Raw genomic sequence first — 20,490 nt, forward strand, 5'->3', positions numbered from 1 at the left:
AACAATCCCTGAAAATATAAAGCTGATTTGACAGCAAAGACCAAATGTATCTTCTTTTCTTCAACTATAGAACTTGTCTTTGAAAAAATCTAAAAGTGTCCTTGTAAAGCAATTGTGGAGGTTTGTCAAAGAAGCCCTACCCTTATCTAAACCTATCCCAATCCCATCAGTTCATTTTGACAGTGTAATGATGAATTCTGGCCAGGATAAAACAGATGATCTTGCAAAACCTTTTGAAAAGGTTTCTAAATTTGATGACATTGGAGTCTCTCCCCCCCTTTTCACATCCAGCAGATACAAAAATCACCAGTTTAAGTATAACTAGTAGCAAGGTTTTTATAATGATCTGTCAGCTAGATGTCACCAAAGCTTCAGTGTCTAATACAGTATCCAATATCATCCTCAAAAGATGTGCCCCTGAACTTGCTGGTTCTCTCACCTCTCTAGTTTAAAAACGCTTTGCAATGGAGACATTCCTAAATGTTGGAAAGTTGTTCATGCAGTTCCTATGCAGAAGGCAGATGTAGACCCAACTACTGTAGGATCTTATTGACCAATCAGTCTCCTGTCCTGTGTAGAAAAAATTCTATAAAAGTTTCATCAACAAATCCCTTTATAAGTAAATAACTTTGGTTATTTTTAGTATTTATATCTTCCCCCGTAGTATCATAATATTCGTAGGCATAAATATATGAGTTGAAGGTGATAGGCTTGAGACTGTCTGTGTAGGATTTTAACTCTTATTTATAGAATAGTATTGTCAAGTGCTGAAAACCATGTATTTACTGAGATGGGCCCAGGATTGCTCAAAGCCTCCATTCATACTGGAGGTCCCAGGAACTTCTTGCTGTCTGGTTCTAAGCTGGCTTAAGCACCTTGGTGTAGACTTGAGAAGATGTATTGGTCCCCATCCTACATTGGTATCTGGGACCATTGCTTTTCCTAAGTTTTGTTTGGGCTGGGAAGGTATTAAGAATAGAATACTAATTGCTCATTTTATAACTATAAAGTTCAGGGTATGAGTTATAGTAGTATACGCCCCTGTAGAACCTACTGACAGAGATACTAGTGACTCAGATAAATTATACTTACAGTCACAGGAGCAAATAGACAGGGTCCCAGGCAAGGGTGGATCCAAGATTTTTTTTTTACGGGGTGGGGGCGCAAATCCGATAAACTTGCGTTAGGAACAAGTTTAATTAATGCAAACTTGTGTTAATTAAGTAAATTACACTACTTTAGACTCCGTTAGGGGGGGCGCCCCCTTCCCGCCCCCCGGGATCCGTCGTTTGTCCCAGGTAGAAACATGATGTTTTTAATTAGGAGATTTTAGCACACAGGTTGGTAGAAATAGAGATAGATGGTATCCCAGCCTGGATATATTTGGTGTAGGAAAAGAAAACAGTAATGGCTACAGACTGTTGCAAATTTGTAGGTATAACAATCTAGTTCTAACCAATATGGTGTTTGGTCATAAAAAGGCCCATAAGTTAACATGGTATTCATGTGATGGTAAGACATCAAACCTTTTTGATTATTTTATTGTAAACCAAAGACAGGCAGGATCAATACAAGATACTAGTGTATATAGGAGTGCTGTTATTGATGTTAAAAGTGAAGATCACCATCTGGTAGTATCTCAGGTGAACTTAAAGCTGAAATTTTGGAAGGGTAGCTACCTCCCAGTAGGTTATGATGTTGGTAGACTCCAGGATGAGAATTTGAGAGAAACTTTCTAGGAACAGTTGGATACTGAACTGGAGAATTTTAAAATTTGACAATGTGGAAGATGGATGGAATAATTTTAGGAAAACAAATTGTGAGGCTACTGATGGTGTCTTAGGGAATAAAGTTAGGACTGCAGCTAGGAATATTAGTGAAAAAGTTTATGTTTAATAGAGAAGAGAAAGGGCTTATACAAGAATTATCTGAGTGATAGATCATATGAAAACAAAAGGAATGTAAAGAAAGTGGATAAAGTATTAAAATATGAACTGATGAGGGGCGAGGTAGAGGCCATGGATGAAATTGCCAAGGATCTGGAAGATGCAGCAAGATGGGATAATAGTAAAATATTCTAGTGGCATGTTAATAAATTGAGATGGAACACCATTAATGGGTAGAACACAATTAGTGATAAGGAAAGACAAATAGTGATAAGGAAGGAGTTAAAGAGAGGTGGAAGAGATTTTGAGAATATGCTAAACCAAGACATAGTTGCAGGAAAAGATATACAGGAAAATGAATAAGTTTGTGATACCCTGGATGCGAAGGAAGATTTGCTTTGTGAGGAAGAATTAGCAACAGTACTAAAAGGATTACAAAATAATAAGGCTACATGTGCTGATAGTGTGGTAAATGAGTTTTTTAAATATAGTGGCTCTGATGCTAGAAATAAGTTACTGAAGATTATAAATATGATTTTTGAAAAAGGGGAAGTACCTAGCAATTATAGGAAAACCTTAATTAAACCACTATATAAGAAAGGTGATAAGAGAGAGTGTGGCAATTACTGAGGCATTAGTCTGGTCTCAGCAGGTAGCAAATTACTAGTAATGTGATACTTTTTATACCAAGAGAGATTGTAAACAAAGTTTTAAAAGAAGAACAGTGCAGTTTTAGAAAGGGTAGAGGATGTGTTGACCAAATTTTCACTCTTATGTTCAAAATTTAGAAGTGCATGAGTTATCAAACACCATTGGTCCTCAGTTTTATAGATTATGAGCAAGCGTTCAATTCTGTTGATAGAAGAGCTTTAACAAAGGTTTTATCCTTGTATGGTATACCAGACAAATACATTAAAGTGATTGGTGTTATGTATGAGAATAACACTGCTGATGTTTAAGATAGGAAATGAGGTTAGCAGCTTGTTTTTTATTAAATCAGGAGTTAAGCAGAGTTGTGTTTTATCCCTCTTTATATGGATATTTTGATTGACTTTGTATTAAGAAGCACAAGAAAGGCAATCGAACCACAGAATCAAATGGGAAGATAAAACTGGTGGGGGGAGGGGGGAAGGGGAACAGAAACCAACATTGTTTCTTAGCACTGAAAACCTTAGCTAAACCTTTGTTTATTTAGGCAACAGTTTCTAGGGCAATTTTGGTCAAAAATGTATTTTATGGATTAGGCAAACTTCAGTACAGCTTTCTTTTTGGGCAACCTAGAATAGAACCTTAAGTTTCATATGGTTGACTGTTGCAAGAGCAACCCTAGGTTACAGTCCAGAGCCGTGATTCCCAAGGTGGGGCGCACGCCCGACCAGTGGGGCATGGGGATATCTAGGTGGTTCATGTGCAGGATGTGCTCCCATACAAAATCCATGTTTCCCTACCCCTTTCCCTTTTGGAGTGGACTACAAAAACGTGCCATCAAAAGCATACCCACATACAATTCTTAAAACATAATTTTAAATAGTAAAAATTTCTATAATAGAGCAAGTGAATGGTTTGGGAAAATTATTTTTTACTGCAAAGCAGAAAAAAATTTGGAATTTTTTATCAGATAGTACAATTTACCTTAGATTCGCATCCCATCCAAATCCTTTTTTAAAGAAGACAATAGTTAAAGAAAGTATTATGCTGCAAAGAGCCTAAGTTTAGTAGAAATTCTGAATTTGAGAAATTTCATTTTATTTATTTGGTTAGTAATAAATTTTTCAGATGGCCTAGAACAGTAATTTCTAGTGTGAAGTGCTGTTGTGTGAATGGTGCTTCATACCAAAAATGCGTGAAATGAGTAAGGATATTGAAACACAACTTGTTGAAATCCAGATAATTCTCACTACAAATGGATGAGAGACAGCAAGGTTGTACTGCTAGTATATGCAAGATATACTGATAAAGGCAAGTTTGCTAAAGAAATGGTATTCAGAAAATCATTAAAAACCACCACTTCCACCACTGATGTATATGGCAAGCTAAATAATTACTTACGCCTTGATAATGTACCTATAGACAATATATCAACTCTTACTATAGATGATGCTCCTGTTATTATGGACAAAAAAAGGCTGCTTAAAATTAACAAAAGACAAGAATCTAGAAATGATTCAAGCGCACTGTGTTATCCTAGAGAACTTAGTGGTCAAAAATATTACTCCCGTCCTCAATGAGATACTACACTACATTATAAAATGTGTCAGTTATATTAAAGCTTATCCCAAATGTGCACACTGAGGTAAGGTGGCTCTCAAAGGAGAATTGGTTTAAAAGACTCATGGATTTGTGTTATGTTCTTAGTGACCATTTAAGTGACAAGCCTGAAATGAAGCACTGTTGACTGTTGAGCATTTGTGAGTTTCTTAGCAGATATTAAAAAAAAATTAAATCTATTGAATCAAAACTTCAAGGGTCAAATAAAACTCTTGTGGATGCAATGACAAAAATATTTGGCTTGGTTGCATTTATTGAGATATGTCAAAAGAATATTTCTCACAAAAATTTTGACCAGATTTATTGGCTAAGAGAATGTGAGACAACTGACGCTGCAGTATTTGTCATTATGGATTATTTGAAAACAATGGCCTCTGATTATAAGGAGTGATTTTCAATCAATCAATCAATCAATCAACCTTTTATTTTTAAATAAATGAACAAACGAAACAATTAACACGAACATTTCGACTCAAAGCAATGCTTGTACGAGTCACACAGATATTGGTAAACAAATTTATATCACACTATGAAATGAAAAGAGAAGAGCTGATAACATAAGAATTAGAAGGGAAAGAATAGACACGAGGTGGGGTCAAAGAAGGAGAGTGAGAGGGTAAGATACAAACGAAAAATTGAAACATTAACTCATGCAGTATCAAATACTGTGTAAGAGAGGTATCGTTTTTGGAGTGTGCCAAATGATTTTATGGATTTAATAGATTCATTACTTGAGTTCCATACAGAAATACTTCTATAAACTGGAGAGTGGTGAGACCTTGTAAGCCTTCTTCTTGGTAGCATAAAATTGTACTTGTTACAGCGGAGAGCTCTTCCTTGGTGAATTGTACTAAAACGTTCGAAGTACCTGGAAAGACCTTGAGGAATTCTATTCGATATTGCCGAGTGTCCTAAACGCAGATTAATAACGTTGATTATCTCTGTTATATCTATTGTTCCAGTGTCTCTGTATAGGTCTGTTGAGAGGTAAAGCATGGGGAGGCAATATGTGGCCATAACTGCACAGTTTTGTGACCTCTAATGATTTTAGATGAGATTTGAACGTATTGCCCCAGACAGAACAGCAGTAATTCAAGTAGGAGAAGACAAAAGCATTATAAAGCATTTTCATCATGTCAACACTAAGAAGCAGGCTAGCTCTATGTAACATTGATGTTTGCCATGAGACTGTTGAAAACAGCTGGGATATATGATGTTTGAACAAAAGAGAGGAATCTACAAATACGCCAAGGAACTTTGTGACTGTGGTCTGAGGAATGGGATTTCCATTGATTGACTTTGCAACATTGTGAGACAATGAGGAGTCTGAAGGAGCAGAAGTGAAGACTATGATGCAGCTTTTTGTAGCATTTACCCTCATTTTGTTATGAAAACACCAGTCAGATATTTCGTCAAGTATTTTTTGGGCCTTTTTTGCAGCAGACTCGGATGATTCAGCAGCAATGAAGAAATTTGAGTCATCAGCAAATAGTACTTGGTGTGCATTTGTAGTAAGACATATTGTCAGGTCATTGATATACAAAATAAACAAGAGAGCTCCTTTTTTGTAGAGGGGAAGGACTTGGGCAGTTTTGAACACATTAGGACAAACTCCAGTTGCTAGTGAAAGGTTGACCAAGTGTGTACCTGCAGAGGCCTTCTTCAAGATATATTTACACAGCCCAAAGGTGTCTTGAGTTTTGCCATTAGGCAGCTTACTGATAATCACTAGTAATTCCTCTTTCGTACATGGTGCTAGAAAAAGACCTGATATTGTTCTACCGTGGGTTTGTTCAGGAGAGTGGCCAGAAGCATGTAGAGATGTCTGATTAAGCATAAAATTGATTAAAAGCATCAGCACGAGATTTGCTTGCTACTGTCTCACCACGCATATGTATTATTTCTTTACGTATAGCCACCTTCTTCCTTTTTTGACAAATTATTTCATTAACAAACCTCCCATACTTTTCTCAAGTTACTCTTACATTCATTTATTCTCTCCACATAATACCGCCTTTTTGCATTACGTACTAATCCGTTTAATGTATTCCTGTACTTTTTGTATGTCTCTCTTGCTTCTGGAGTTGTAGATTTACAAGCTTTCAGGTACAGTCTATTTCTGTGTTTGGTAGACTGAACGAGACCTTTTGTCATCCAAGGAGTTTTGAGAACACTTTTGATCCGACTTGTTCATAGAAAAAAACACCATTCATAGAGGAAACGACTTGTTCATAGAGGAGAACACCATTCTGTTAACTGTTTAAGCCAGCTCGTGAGTGCATTTGCTGCCATGTCTGCCGAAGACGCTTGAGTTACAGCAGACCAATCATTTAATTTCAGGATTTCAGTGAAGTAATCAATGTTTTTTTGGGAAAAACTTTGATACGTGAAAACACAATTAGACGCTGACTTAGTGGACCAGCCTGCCCTTGTTGGAACCATTGTGATGACTGGGTTGTGATCAAAAACATCAGATCTTATAATATGTGAAGTAAAAGATGTGTGAGGGTTAAAGGAAAGGAATATATTGTCAATCAGTGTTGCAGTTTTTCTAGCTGAACAATACTGTGTGGGAAAGAATACAGTGGGGAGAAGACCAGATGATACAGTTGTATCACGGAATGAACGCAAGTTGGCATCACGGTCAATCGTCAGCAAGTTGATGTTAAAGTCGCCCATAAGACATGTATTTTTACCTTGACCACATTCATTAATCTCCGACATAAGCTGCTCAACTTAAGAACAGAAAATGTCACTTGGAAATTGCGGTGGCTTATAAAAAAAGGCACACAAAATCTACTGGAGATGACTTACCAAGAATTTCAATGACTATTGAGTAGACAGATCGAATACATTCAACCACACCATTAAAAATTGATTCCAAGTCATCGCGGCACTTGTAAGAGATAGAATCATTTACAAATAATATAATGCCACCAGAGCACTTTGTTATGTGCCATGGAAGATGTATGGCTTCAAAACCGGGCAAACAGTATGGCGACATGTCATCTTGAGAAGACAGCCAAGTTTCAGTTAAACCAACTAAACTAAAAGGATTTTTTTTTCAGCAGTGAATGTAAGAATGTCATCCCATTTGTGTTTAATTCCTTGAACATAATGGCAGAAAAGATTAAATTTGTCATTCGTAGAAATTGCAAGAAGTATTTCATTAAGATATTCTTGGGGTGTTGTATATGAGCAGGACAAGGCATTCACCCTGTCTATCACAGAGATCAGTAGCTGACTCATCATTGCATCTGGGCAGATTGAGAAATGCGGTTTTTAGCAGGGACTGTTCAGTTAAGAATGAAAAATCATTCATCATCGAGATCAATATTTTTTTTATTTTCATCAATTTAAACAAAATAATGATAGTGGAGGAAAATAGTAATAACAGGAGTGTTCCGGTGTTTGTAGTATTTCGTGATGATGTCTGCTGATGATGACTTGGCCAAAACAGGCAACCCTCGCGTGAAAAAAATCTCTGTTCCTTCTCCCCTCCCCCTTTTTTTGAACCTGGGAAATCCGACCGTCTATCAAAACAAGAAGAGAGGCATAAGCAGGAAATAGAGCAGGAAAAGCATAAGCAGGCTAAAAGTAGAAAGAGAAAAAGAAATGAGAAAGAGAAGTAGAAGGAGAAAAAAGAAATGGTAGCACTAAGGTCGAAAAGCAACAATGTTACAAATTAATTACATCCATGAATATTATTATCAATAAACTTTCTTAGTTTTAAATGCCCCCAATCGGAGTATCAAGATATCTTTTCAAAATGATAATCTCACCCTTATTTGACACTTTATGGGCACTTGTGGGTCCGGTTTTAACTATAACATTTCCATCAGTGGTCCAGACATTTTTCAGTCCAAATTCAGTCTTTGCATATGTGAATAACTCACGTTTAGTTTTTGTTAGGCATTCAGTGACAGATATTCTAGACCCCTTGAATTGCTTCCTATTTTTTAAAATCTGCAACCAAACTCTAAGGTTTGAAAGTGTCACTACAGTCAGTCTTGGCAGATTTGACACTTTATGCGCACATAGTTCCATAAGTTTGTTTTCTATGTTCTCCTTGATAACAGTGTTTGTTGTGACATCTTCTTTGAGGCCAAAAAATATCAGTTGGTTACCTAGCAACGCTTGTGCAAGGGTCTCATTGTGATTGTCTTTTGTCCCTTTAATTTCACTGACTGATGCTTTCACAGCCTTAGTAGCTAGATCGATATCGGAAACGGACTTCTCAAGGGATTTTAAAGGCCGGTCAAGTTCACAGAACTTGTCTTTCACCATTTTCTCAAGATCAAGCAACAGACTATTGTAAATCTCCGTTTTGATGTTTTTGATGGTGGACTCACTTGGTTCTGTTCTCTGATTTACAGCACCCAGTTTGCTGACAGCTGTTTCAACTTCTTGGCTGATTTTTAAGTCCAAGTCCTTTTTGATTTTGTCAGTCCACTGTTTTGTTTTAACCTTCAGTCGGTTTATTTGGTTTGTCAGTATGATTAATTGTTCTTCCATGCTTTTGTTGCCTGAGAACTTCACTTCTGAATCAGAGCGCATTGTTCTACCACCTGCTGTTAGAATCTGCAACTTTCTTTTATCTGAACCAGACACTTTACTTGCCATTGTCTTTCCTTCAGCTGCCTAACTAATTCTTCTTCCTTTGAATCTCTCTGACAACTTATTGATTATGTTGTAAATTAGACCCCGGCACCGCGCCGGCGGATCGACCGAACGCCGCCGACGAGAGGCCTAGTCGAACGCCGCCGAAGTGTCGTAACGCCGCCAGCGCAGTGCCACTACCGACAGAGGCGGCGGCGTTTGGTCGACTTTAAATAAATTTTGCGGCAATTCTTTATTGCGTCAACCGCAAAGCCGGAGCTTTTCCTTCTCGTGTGGTTTAGTATTTTGATTTTTCTGATTAGAAATCAAGCAGGGCTTGCAGTGTCCCCAAATTTTCTGGTATTTCCCCCAAAATCTAAGCGTCAACCAGAAAAAAAAATCTAGTTCCCCGAAACAACGAAAATCACGCAATCACGATGCCACCCCTAGCGATATATCACCAGTGACTTTCCCTGCCAAATAATACTTTGCATACCATAATTCTTCACTACTCTCTTGTTCATTAATTTTCTTCTCTTTTGTTACTTTGCATAAAAACCAGACAGATGCAATATGCAATTGCAAATATTGCAATATACACAGTTCTTAATATGTTGACAAAAAACAGTATCGTCTTTATGAAATGAGTTTAAATCATTTCAAATGTTGTTTCCCAATCACTATTTCTAACATTGTTTGCAGTCAAGAATTTTATTTTCAAGTTGAATAGAATTATAGAACGAATTCACTACTATACAGATTCAGCCTTCAGTTGGATTTGAAATTGACAGCCGACAGATTGTTTCTACAGTTGAATTGTAAGTCTGCAGATTTTTTTTTTTTTTTTTTTTTTTTTTGCTGTTTTAAGATAAGATTTTCTTAATGTTTAATACTCAATTGTTGAACGCCTGAATGCTTAATACTCAATTGTTCGGAAGCTACCCCAAAAATATGACTCATAAATAAATTGTAAATTATTGCCTATAAGGGGGGGGGATAGGGGGCTATCATTTTTAAGTGATAATACGTTATTTTTTTTTTATTGAAAGCAGGGATGCCAAAAGGATAATTATTATTTTTCATTTAAAGTGGAGACACAAGAAAATGATATCAAATTCCCTGGGTAACCATTGAAATATTTTTATAGACCCAGTGCCCCGCATTAGGACTTGTTCATTGTCTTGGGTATTTTGCGATTTCTCATAGGCTACTGGCCTAATTTGACTTTTGTATGAGCTCTCTTTTAATTAGATTCTTTGGATCTTATTGAATGCCACGGCGAATCTATGACTCAGTTTTCCAATAATTTGAAGTATATCTGAATAATTTCGATATTTTTGTTGTTGTCTTGGTACCCCTTGTCTTGGTACCCCTTTACTCATACCCTCAATTTTTTTTCAAGGAACACTAAGCTGTTTAACGTTATTTTGCGCGTTTGTTTGAACCATATAGTGACCTAGTTAATTATTAAGTAACTGAGATGGTATCCAATCAATGTGGTATCCAGAGGGGGGGGGGGGTAGGGGGGTATTACATTTAAATGATAATATCTCCAATTTTTTTTATTGAAAGCAGGGATCCCAAAAAGTTTTTTTTTTTTTTTTAATTTAAAGCAGAAACGGCATTTTATCAAGGTGGTATCCAGAGGGGAGGTAGTGAGCTATCATATTTAAATGATAATACCTCAAATTTTTTTTTGAAATCAGGGGTGCCAATAAGTTGATATTTTTTTTTTATTTAAAACGGAGATGGTGTCCTATCAAGATGGTATCCATAGGGGGGGGGCATAGGGAGTTATTATATTTAAGTGATAGTACCTTAATTTTTTTTATTGAAAGTAGGGATGCAAAAAAGTTTAAAAGTTGAAAAAAATTAACAAGATTTTGTTAGTTATACTTGATACAGCACTTGGATGGTTTTATCGTCCAAAGGGAAAGGGACATATACGTTCAACCCGTTTTTTTTTCTTATTGATGAAACGGGTTTAATTTGAAAACATACATTCATAAGTACCAGGCAGATTCACACTAAAACGAATTGGTGTGACCAATTCAAAAGCAATATTGACATCCCCACCTAACGTTGCGCTTGAGTGACAATGGCGCCCTTGGTTCAGTGCCCAAGTTACATTAAAAGGCCAGGTCATAATAAAAGCTTTCCATTTGGGAGGTCCAAGGAAGAGTCTTTGAGAGTCTTATGGCCTCAGGGTATTAGATCCTGAAATGTTCTTAAGTATCTACAGTGGTTTAAAATTTCGATCACTCCACAAAGGATTATCAAGAAAATACACAAATATAACAAATGTAACATTTAGAATATTATAACACTTTTTTCAAAGCTTTGAAGAAAAGCAAAAAGGCTAAATACCCCTAACTAAGCTTGAAAGCCATTTTAAAAGGAAACTCTTTGGAGATTTCCAAAAAAATAATCATAGCAGAAGCTTTGAGCCTGGGTTGGGATCAAAGAGGAGACTTTGTGCATTCTGACCACATGCGACTTTTTTTTTCGACTTTCTTATATTTTGTAATTTTTGCGATTATTTTTAAGTAAAAACTGTAACTTAACTACTAATGCTATGGGTACTAACAGTTTAATTGGACTAAACACGAAGAACTAGGAAAAAACTCCTAATATCTGCCTGAACCTACTTCAGTCTGGATATTATTTCATTTAATTACATTTAAAACGGATGAGCTTTTCATTTTTTACCAGAAAATAGCTGGCATTTAATTTTTCTTCATACCGAATAAACCATTAAGTGTTTTTTGTTTGATTGTAATTGAAGCGTTCTCATGTGAAGTGTTCATCATGTATTTTTCAATTTGATGAATTTACTCCTTTAAGATGCAGTTTATAATTTGACTGATATTAGGTATTTATCAATGTACAGTTTGGAATGAATCCGCAAAAGAAAAAAACGAATAATATCCAAAAGAGCAGCCAAAAGCAATAAAAAAGCAGCAGTTCAGCCTTAGCCTACATGACATATATTCTATAAAGAAGCCAAAACACTTTAAAATTCATTTTTTTAAATTGTAATTAAAAACCAGTTTTTAATAAAAGAAGTCTTTTTAAGAATCCAAAAGAGCAAAAAAAAAACAATCAAAATCAAAGTCGCCCATTTCAACTGTTTTAAAGGTGACAAAACAGATACATGCAAAGAGTATTATGAAAAAATTAAGCTTCTAAGTTCAGAGTTATATTCAAAGTTTTTAACCAGATAACTGATAAATTTTGTGATACGGTATTTAAAGTTTTGTCTTCAGTTATGCTCGATGAAAAAAACTACTAATTTTGATAATTATTTATGTTAAGAATACATAACTAATAGATACTTCAACTACTCGTATTATGCAAGGGTTCTGAAACGCCATAGCCATTTTGTTTCTACCACATTTCTACTTCTCTTTATGAATAACAAAGAAGACCAGTTTCCAGCCAGCGACTTGTGAATTTTTTGAACTCATGAATAGGCTCGAATCTGCTTTAAATTTAAGCTGTGATTTGAGAAATACTGATTAAAACATGAATGTTTGCGGTCAACATTGATGAAGCCGGCGGCGCGCCGCCAACATCTTACCAGCAGCGCGGAATGGCGCGCTGTTTTTGGCCCCACCGTCGCTGGTCTTCCCTCATTGGCGCGGCGCCGGGGTCTATTGTAAATAATGTCCTAAATAGGCACAAAATAATAAAATAATCTTTAATTGCCCCTTTCAAAATTATTGGGCTAGACGGTCTCAAAATTATTGGGCTAGACAGCCATCATTCAGCCATTCTTTATATTTTCCTTCAACACCTTGAGAAAATTATGTTAAAAAAAAACCAAAAACTTACTGGCAAGGGGGGCAATTAAATCCCCCCATTTTCCAAAGTGCCTTGCAATAAATAACGTCCGCCATCGGTTAGTTAGCTTATGCAATAATTAGTTTGTTTGTCCAATAGATTACATCATAGTGTACTTGGCACAAAATACAGCACAGGTAAATTTTTGAACTTGCTCGGCTGAATGCTACAGCCAATTGACAAGCATTTGACATCTTTCTTATACAATTATCATCCTATGATTCAATAAGTTCATTGTAGCATAATTCAATCTCAAATTATTTTTTGTCAATCATAAACAACAATTATGATTTAAAAATAAAAATGATTTTCCATCATGGGTGAAACAGCTAATGCTAGTTGGTATATCTGATATTTGGATAAAATTTATTTATTAATACCAAGATACAGTAAGCTTTAACAAGCTTGTTGCACTAAACAATTATAAAAAAGTCTATAACAATGTCAGTGACATAACAAAAACATACAGTAACTGAAAACATTGAAAACAATATTACTGAAACATACAATAGCATACCAACTTAACTGAAACATATCTGTTAAAACGGCTAAAACTGTATAACTCATCATTTTAGAATGCAGGAAATAAGAAATAATAAATAAAAAGAAGTCCTTTTTTATGAACTAAGGGCAAAACTCTCTAACACATGAAAAAATAGAAGAATATGAACCAATTAATTTTTTAGCCTTTGTCTAAAATTTAATGCTTTCTATAAATTCCTTTTTCTCACCAAGCACTAGGTTAAATCTTAGTGTTTTTTTTTTTTTTTTTAATATAACAAGTAGCCTACAGTTTCTTAAAACCAAAAAAATAAATAATCCCCAGTCCTGAAATCACTGATACATCTGAGTCCAAACATTGCTTGAAATGCTTTGTTGACAATACTGTCTCCTTATTTTAATGATTTTGTTTAGTTCTTGGAAATGAGTCACAAGCCCATAATGATGAGGGGAATCAGTGACACATGACATCAGAATATGCTTCTGGGATAAGAGTAAAGCTTCTCTTAGGAAACATGTGCATGTTATCCTTAGTGTTTTGGAAAGGTTTGCTCTACATTAAAGATCCCAAGAGCAAACCTAGATTTCATGAATTATCTAGGATTACGGTTTTCCTTTGTTCACTACCCATCTCTGGAGCAAGTGCAGTTGGCTGCACTTACAGCCTACTCCAGTTTTTGGAGTGAGCTAACACAAGAAACAAACCATGAATTATCTGGATATTTCAACTTCCAGTGCTTTAATGCATACAAAATACCTTGTGTGCCAGCTTCAGAATCTGTACATTCATGGACCATTCTACCAGCTTTTCATAACACTTTCAAGAAATGGTATCTCTCCAAAGAAGTCAGTGGAAGAACAGCATTTATTGGTACTTCAGATAATGAGTAGTTGCTGATATTTATAATTGCCATTTCATTCATATTGAGCTTTGCCCTATCTAGTCTAAATGATGTGTTACAAATTTTTGTAAGTACTTCAGTGAAATATTGGTTAATAATTAATCTGTGCTGTTTTTCTTCAAGGAAATTGGCTATGTCTTCACCATGGCTTTTTCAGGCAAAGTTGGCCAAGTGGTTTTGGCTTTTCAGGGAGGTCTGGTTGCCACTAGAGGTTTTTAAGGCTCAAAAGGAAAACTAGGCATATTTAAAGTGACTTTTTTTCAACCAAAGTCAAATGACCCAAAAAAATGGGTCACACATTTATGACCCAAAAAAATGTGTCAAAAGACCCAACCATGACATCAATTTCTCCCTCCCATGAATGGGGCCAGCTATAGTCTTTTGCTATATAGGCTACAAAGCTTCTGAACAATACATATTTATGTGAAAGGAACCCTGACAATATGATAGGCTATATACAAATTCCCAAGCAAATACTACAATAATCCCGTTTTTACATCATAATAGGCAGAAATTTTTGGTTTAATCATATTTTTCCTTTTCATTCCATTTCAATACTTTTTTTTTGTTATCAAACTGTTCCCATTCTTAATTGATTAAGCTAAGAATAAATCCTATTGAGAAAATGATGCCTGATGACTCAAGTAAGGAAAAACAATGGATAAATATATTATTTAGGACTATATCCAGTCCCATTAAGGGATGAAGAGTAGATGGGTACATTGTAATGCCAAACATTATATTTGAAGTGTTGACTAGAGAGTTGAATGGTACTTCTCTTTTGCTATTGCAGTGTTTCTTTCAAAAGAGTTTATTTCAAAGAGAACTTTTGTGATAAACTTGTGGTGCATAACCACTTCTAAAGAAGAAAGGTTAAAGTTTAGGTTGCTGAGGCCTGGCTTCTTGAATTCAATGTTGCCAAGTGCCATATCATTCACTTTGGCAAACAGAATCTAAGCCACTCTTATTTTTCCTTAGGCCACCCACTCTCCTCTGTTAATAATGAGCAAGGTCTTGGTGTCACTATTGACAACAAATTAAACTTCAGCACACATGCTAAAAGATCTGCTCCTTGGGCTAGTTCAACCTTGGGTTTGATTAAGCGTACCATCTCCACTTGTTCCTCTAAAGTCATCAGTCTTCTTTATAAGGGACTTGTGTGTCCTAAGCTTGAAGTTGGAATTTCACTTGCCTCTCCATATTTTAAAAAATATATAAAACTTCTTGAAGATGTGCAGAAACATGCCACTATAGTGATATCTGGTATACAAGAGCTTTCCTATCCTGTAAGACTATCAAAGTTGAATCTCCCTACACTTGTATACAGGAGAAATAGAGGGGATGCCATTTTAGCCTTTAAGTTATTGAGGGCTAATATTCTCCAGCATTATTCCCTGCTGTTAGGAACAATTCAAGAACTAGAGGTCATCAACTGAAACTTGTCAAGCTTCTTCTTCTTCTTCTTCTATTTAACAGCAGGCAGGCTTTTCAGTAAAACTATTTAGCCCTTTTCCTTTTGCTTCACTCTGTGGGCTACAGAGCTACTGGCTTGATTGCCTCAAGCAGTCTACAACACCTAGAGTCTGTACTCAATTCTTCTCAACACGTATTGTCAACAATTAGAACAAATTATCTAATGAAACTGTTAATGCTGAATCCATTGATGTTTTTAAATGAAGGCTAGATGCTGAGTGGTCCTCCAAAGAGTGTAAATTCGATTGGGATGCTATTGAAGATGGAGCAGCACCTGGTCACCAGTGATTCTTGCATACAATTATTCATCATTCTGGAGCTCTACAAGGAGAAATCCTTAGATTACTCCTAAATGCAATTTAAGGTAAGGTAAAGGTTAACAGAATATAAGTAGGACCATTAAATTCTTTATTTTGTACTCTTTTTAAAGTGACACTTTTCTGACAATATACCCTATCCCCCCTGATAGTCCTAGGACGTATAGAAAACAAAAAGAAACAATCATGTTTCATGTGTCAGACAATCATGTTTCTTTCCATTGTTATTCACTTTATAAAACCAAATCAAATAATATTTTGGTAAATATTGTAGGCCTACTTAATCACACCCAAAGATAGGTTCTAGACTGTAGGAAAAAAACTAGTTTCAACAAAGGACCTATGACAAGATTGAGTTAATGGAGAAATACATTATTAGGGCTATTTATGGGGCCATCAGGTAGGGGGAGGTGTATTGTCGAAATAATGACTATTATATTGAAAAAAAATTTGTTACATACAGAAGACGTCAAGTTTAGTTAATGCTAATGCAACAAAAATGATGAAGATATAATATTTTAGAAACAACTTTGGGCTATATATTTTGCACATTACAGTGAGTAGGGGGTAACACATAGCATATACTAAATACATAATCTAATCTAACCTAGGTACCTTTTCCCCCCTAAACCCCCAAAAACAATAGTTTAAACATTGTAAATAGAATGACAAACCATACTTTGCAATCCATTTATCCATTGTAAATAACCATTTGACTGGTTTCCTGAAGTATTTCCCTATACAGTATATAGCAGTGTGTAAGATATAATGCATAAGTACCAATTAAGGTATAGCTCTAAGTTTGGAATTGGAGATATTGAGAAGAAAATAATCCTATAAGATGCCCAGTAGTTGGCCAGCTAATCTAGTCTTTAAAAGCTAAATCATTATAAAAGTTCTATCATACTAAACCACCTACAAAATGGTTAAAGCACAGTGGAATCACAGTTATAGTGTATATTGATTAGCCTATAATTCTTCTGCAAACTATGAAGTAACAATTGTTTCCTTATCATATTTCCTTCTTAGCAGCCTCAATCCTAAACAAAGTTGTTCCTAGGGTTTGTGGTGCCCTGGGCAAAATTAATTTTCCCCCAACTCAAAAAATCCAAATAAAAATATAAAAATTTATCAAAGTGGGCAGCCCCCCACCCCAGCTATTGTGCATAGGACATATGCCCCCACCCTCCAATTTGAACAGCTGATTTTGGTAAATATCTACCAAATCATATTATTGACTTATGCATAAAGTGAATATACCACTCAATGCCTTTTTTTATGCTGATTACAAATATAATAATCACTTCTATCAGAAATGAATTTCAGGCCCCCCACTTATATATACCAATTTAGTGTATATATTTCTACATTAGGGGGGTGGGGGCAAATTTTGTGTAAATATCTACCAAATCATATTATTGACTTACACATAAAGTGAATATACCACTTAATGCCTTTTTTGGTCAATATCTACCAAATCATATTATTGAGTTAGGAATAAAGTGAATACACCATTTGATGCCTTTTTTATGCTGATTACAAATATAATAGGGTAAGACACCCAGTAGTCGGCCACCTGCCTATTCTTGGACAGAATCCTTTATACTATTTTAATAACCAATTTACAATGAGCCGTATGTATGTCCGAGTTTAGGCAGAATTGTCACTTGTTAGTAAATTCAAAAATAGGAGGCGCTATGTACAAGTGAAACTATTTGAATTAGTAACCTACTTGTTCAGAAATTTTTTGATACAAAAATTAAGTTTCTAGGTGGTATAATACAGTAATTATAGTAGTTTAAATGTCAAAAAGTTTTCAAAGTGATAAAGTGTCCGACTACTGGGTGTCTTACCCTAAGCATTTCTATTGGAAATGAATTTCAGCCCCCCCCCCCTATATAGGCTATACCTAACCCTAACCCTGAATTGGCCTATATAGGGGGGGCTGAAACTCATTTCCAATAGAAATGCTTATTATATTCTTAATCAGCATAAAAAAAGGCATCAAATGGTGTATTCACTTTTGTCCTAACTCAATAATATGATTTTGTAGATATTGACCACCTTTTTTTATGCTGATTACAAATTTAATAATCATTTCTATCAGAAATGAATTTCAGCCCCCTCCCTATACCCTATATGCCAATTCAAGGTATATATTTCTATATTAGGGGGGGGGTAAATTTTAAACTTACCTTCCATTTACATCAGAAACAAAATTTGCACCCCACCCCCCCCCTAATGTAGAAATATATACCCTGAATTGGCATATATAGGGGGGGGCTCAAAATCATTTCTGATAGAAATGATTATTATATTTGTAATCAGCATAAAAAAAGGCATCGAGTGGTATATTCACTTTATGCATAAGTCAATAATATGATTTGGTAGATATTTACCAAATTTTGTTTCTGTTGTAAATGGGAGGTAAGTTTAGAGTTTACCACCACCCTGAATTGGCATATATAGGGGGCTGAAATTCATTTCCAATAGAAATGATTAATATATTTGTAATCAGCATAAAAAAAGCATTGAGTGGTATATTCACTTTATGCATAAGTCAATAATATGATTTGGTGAATATTTACCCAGATTTTAGCATTGTATCAAGATTAAACTGAGAATTAATTGAGTGAGTAATTAAATGGTGCCCAAAGCTACTAGGCTATGCTCTGTTAGGCCCTATTAGTAGGGTAAAAGACCTCTTTTTGGGAAAGACCACTTTTCTTTGGCATTCCAGAGCAATGGGTTTTTGGACCACCTGTTTTTACTACAACATGAAGCAATGTGAGGGCAGCAACAAGAACCCTGCCTTCTTGATCAAATTTTCACCAATGATTTGTCAGCATAAATTGAAAATATGGTCTCTGTTTTGAAAAGCAATTGAAAAGAAAAATTATATTTAAATATTTGTGATTTATAGAATGAATATCAAGCAATAAAAGTTACATTTCTAGAATCAGAAGAAAATCAGCTTTCTGTTAATATATGAATAAAACTGAAACACTAAAAGGATATATGCATCAAAATAGGATAATTGGTATTTCCAAAAAGAGGTTCCTGTAGGTAAGTCAATAAACTAATAGTTTCAAGTGGTTGATATTAAATAATTTGAATAAAAACCATATTGATGCATTGCTTAGACCTTTAGCTATCCATTACTATACCCAATCCTTCTCAAGTCCTCTTTGGTAACAAGATGTGAGGGTTTTAGTTTTACATAATTTTGCTCAATTTGGATACTGGTTTTTAACCCTATTTCCTCTGTAGAAGGAATCTTCCTGGACTATATAAACCAATTTTACTCGAGACAAATATATAGCACGAGTCTACTATTCAATTCAAATGGGGTGGTTTTACTCCATTACTTACCATATCATAGTACTTTCTAAAACCATTTTAGATACAGATTAGTCAGCAGATTTAAATATTTCTTAAATGATGAAATAGATGATTATTTATTTCGATTTGTAGATGGCGTTGCTTTTAATCTGTGAGAATGGTCCACCCAGGTTCACTGCTAAAAACTTTAGAGACCATCGTCCAAATTTTCCAAACTCCGAACGTTTAAAACTATAAGTCAGCATACCAGGTACTAAAGTCAATCTGGTGGACAATAGTATATAAGGACTCACCCCTTTTAGCCCCGGAATACGCCCGACCGCCGATACATCTAGCGATACCCAACGAGGAAACCATACTGTCTTGTTTATATGAAAATAGTTGTGATCCGCTCATGAACAGTCATATGAAATTGTGTTAACTGCCCTGTTGTTAACTGTTGTTATGAACTGTGTTAACTGTCCTGTATTTATGTAGATAGTTATAATCCACTCACAAACTGTGACATTAAGATTACCGAGTCAACGTTACATGGCGATATCTACAGGTTCTTCAACCTTAGTCGCTAGAGATGCGATCTAAGGTAATAAGAAAGTTTTATGGTACTGTCCCATTATTCGGGCCTCTCTAAAAAGTCAAGTTCGGTTAATGCTCATGAAATAAAATAAAATAGGATGAATACATCAAAATTTGTTTAGAAACAAATTTGGGCTATATATTTGCACATTAGGGGGGGGTGAGGGGTAAAGCATTGCATATATTAAATACGTAACCTAACCTAGGTACCTCCCTCCCCTAAATCTCAAATAACCACAGTGTAATATAGTATACGCAATGAAAACCTTGCTGTCATTGCCTGCTCTATAACAGTTAAGACGTCAAAAACGGGTTTCATCATTGCCTACTCTATAGTGATTAACCCGAGAAGCCCGCATAATGGGATAGTGCCAGTTTTACTTTTAAGTGATATAATTGTAGAATTCCGAAACATGTTTAGCTATATCAGCATTACTGAATGTGGAATGAGACTTATGAGAAACAAGAGCATACAAAATGCTATTATCCTCCCTTCACACCGTGGATATTGGCAAAAGGGCAAAACCCTCATCCCACGTTAAAATTGAAGTCAATAAAAATTAATCTTATAATCTATGCAACTGTGTGTCGTTTCCCCTTGTTCGTCATCGTCTCTATAAAAGCCAATTCGTTGTATACAAGCTATTGACACATTAAGTGCTTTAGTTTATTTCCACTAAATAACCATTCATTGTCATAGGAGTTACATTCAATGCAACAATACTTCATTATTTTCTTATGACACACAAGCATTTTTATTGTCTTTTCGATCGCTTTTCAAAA

At 35.3% G+C, this 20,490-nt stretch overlaps 1 protein-coding gene across 1 annotated transcript in view; it reads right to left on the minus strand.

Annotated features, from left to right (window-relative positions):
• Nucleotides 1-19,217, minus strand: part of Rpn10 (regulatory particle non-ATPase 10) — a 128,353-nt gene extending 109,136 nt beyond the window's left edge. Inside the window, exon 1 of the mRNA XM_089087424.1 lies at nucleotides 19,162-19,217. Coding sequence (XP_088943550.1) covers nucleotides 19,162-19,187 — 26 coding nt within the window. The 5' untranslated portion in view covers nucleotides 19,188-19,217. The remainder of the gene's footprint in view (nucleotides 1-19,161) is intronic.
• Nucleotides 19,218-20,490: the final 1,273 nt, after the last annotated feature.

The sequence above is a fragment of the Artemia sp. Qi Xiang Cuo genome, chromosome 1 (genome assembly GCF_049724085.1).
Source record: "Artemia sp. Qi Xiang Cuo chromosome 1, ASM4972408v1, whole genome shotgun sequence".
NCBI classification, from domain to species: Eukaryota; Metazoa; Arthropoda; class Branchiopoda; order Anostraca; family Artemiidae; genus Artemia; species Artemia sp. Qi Xiang Cuo.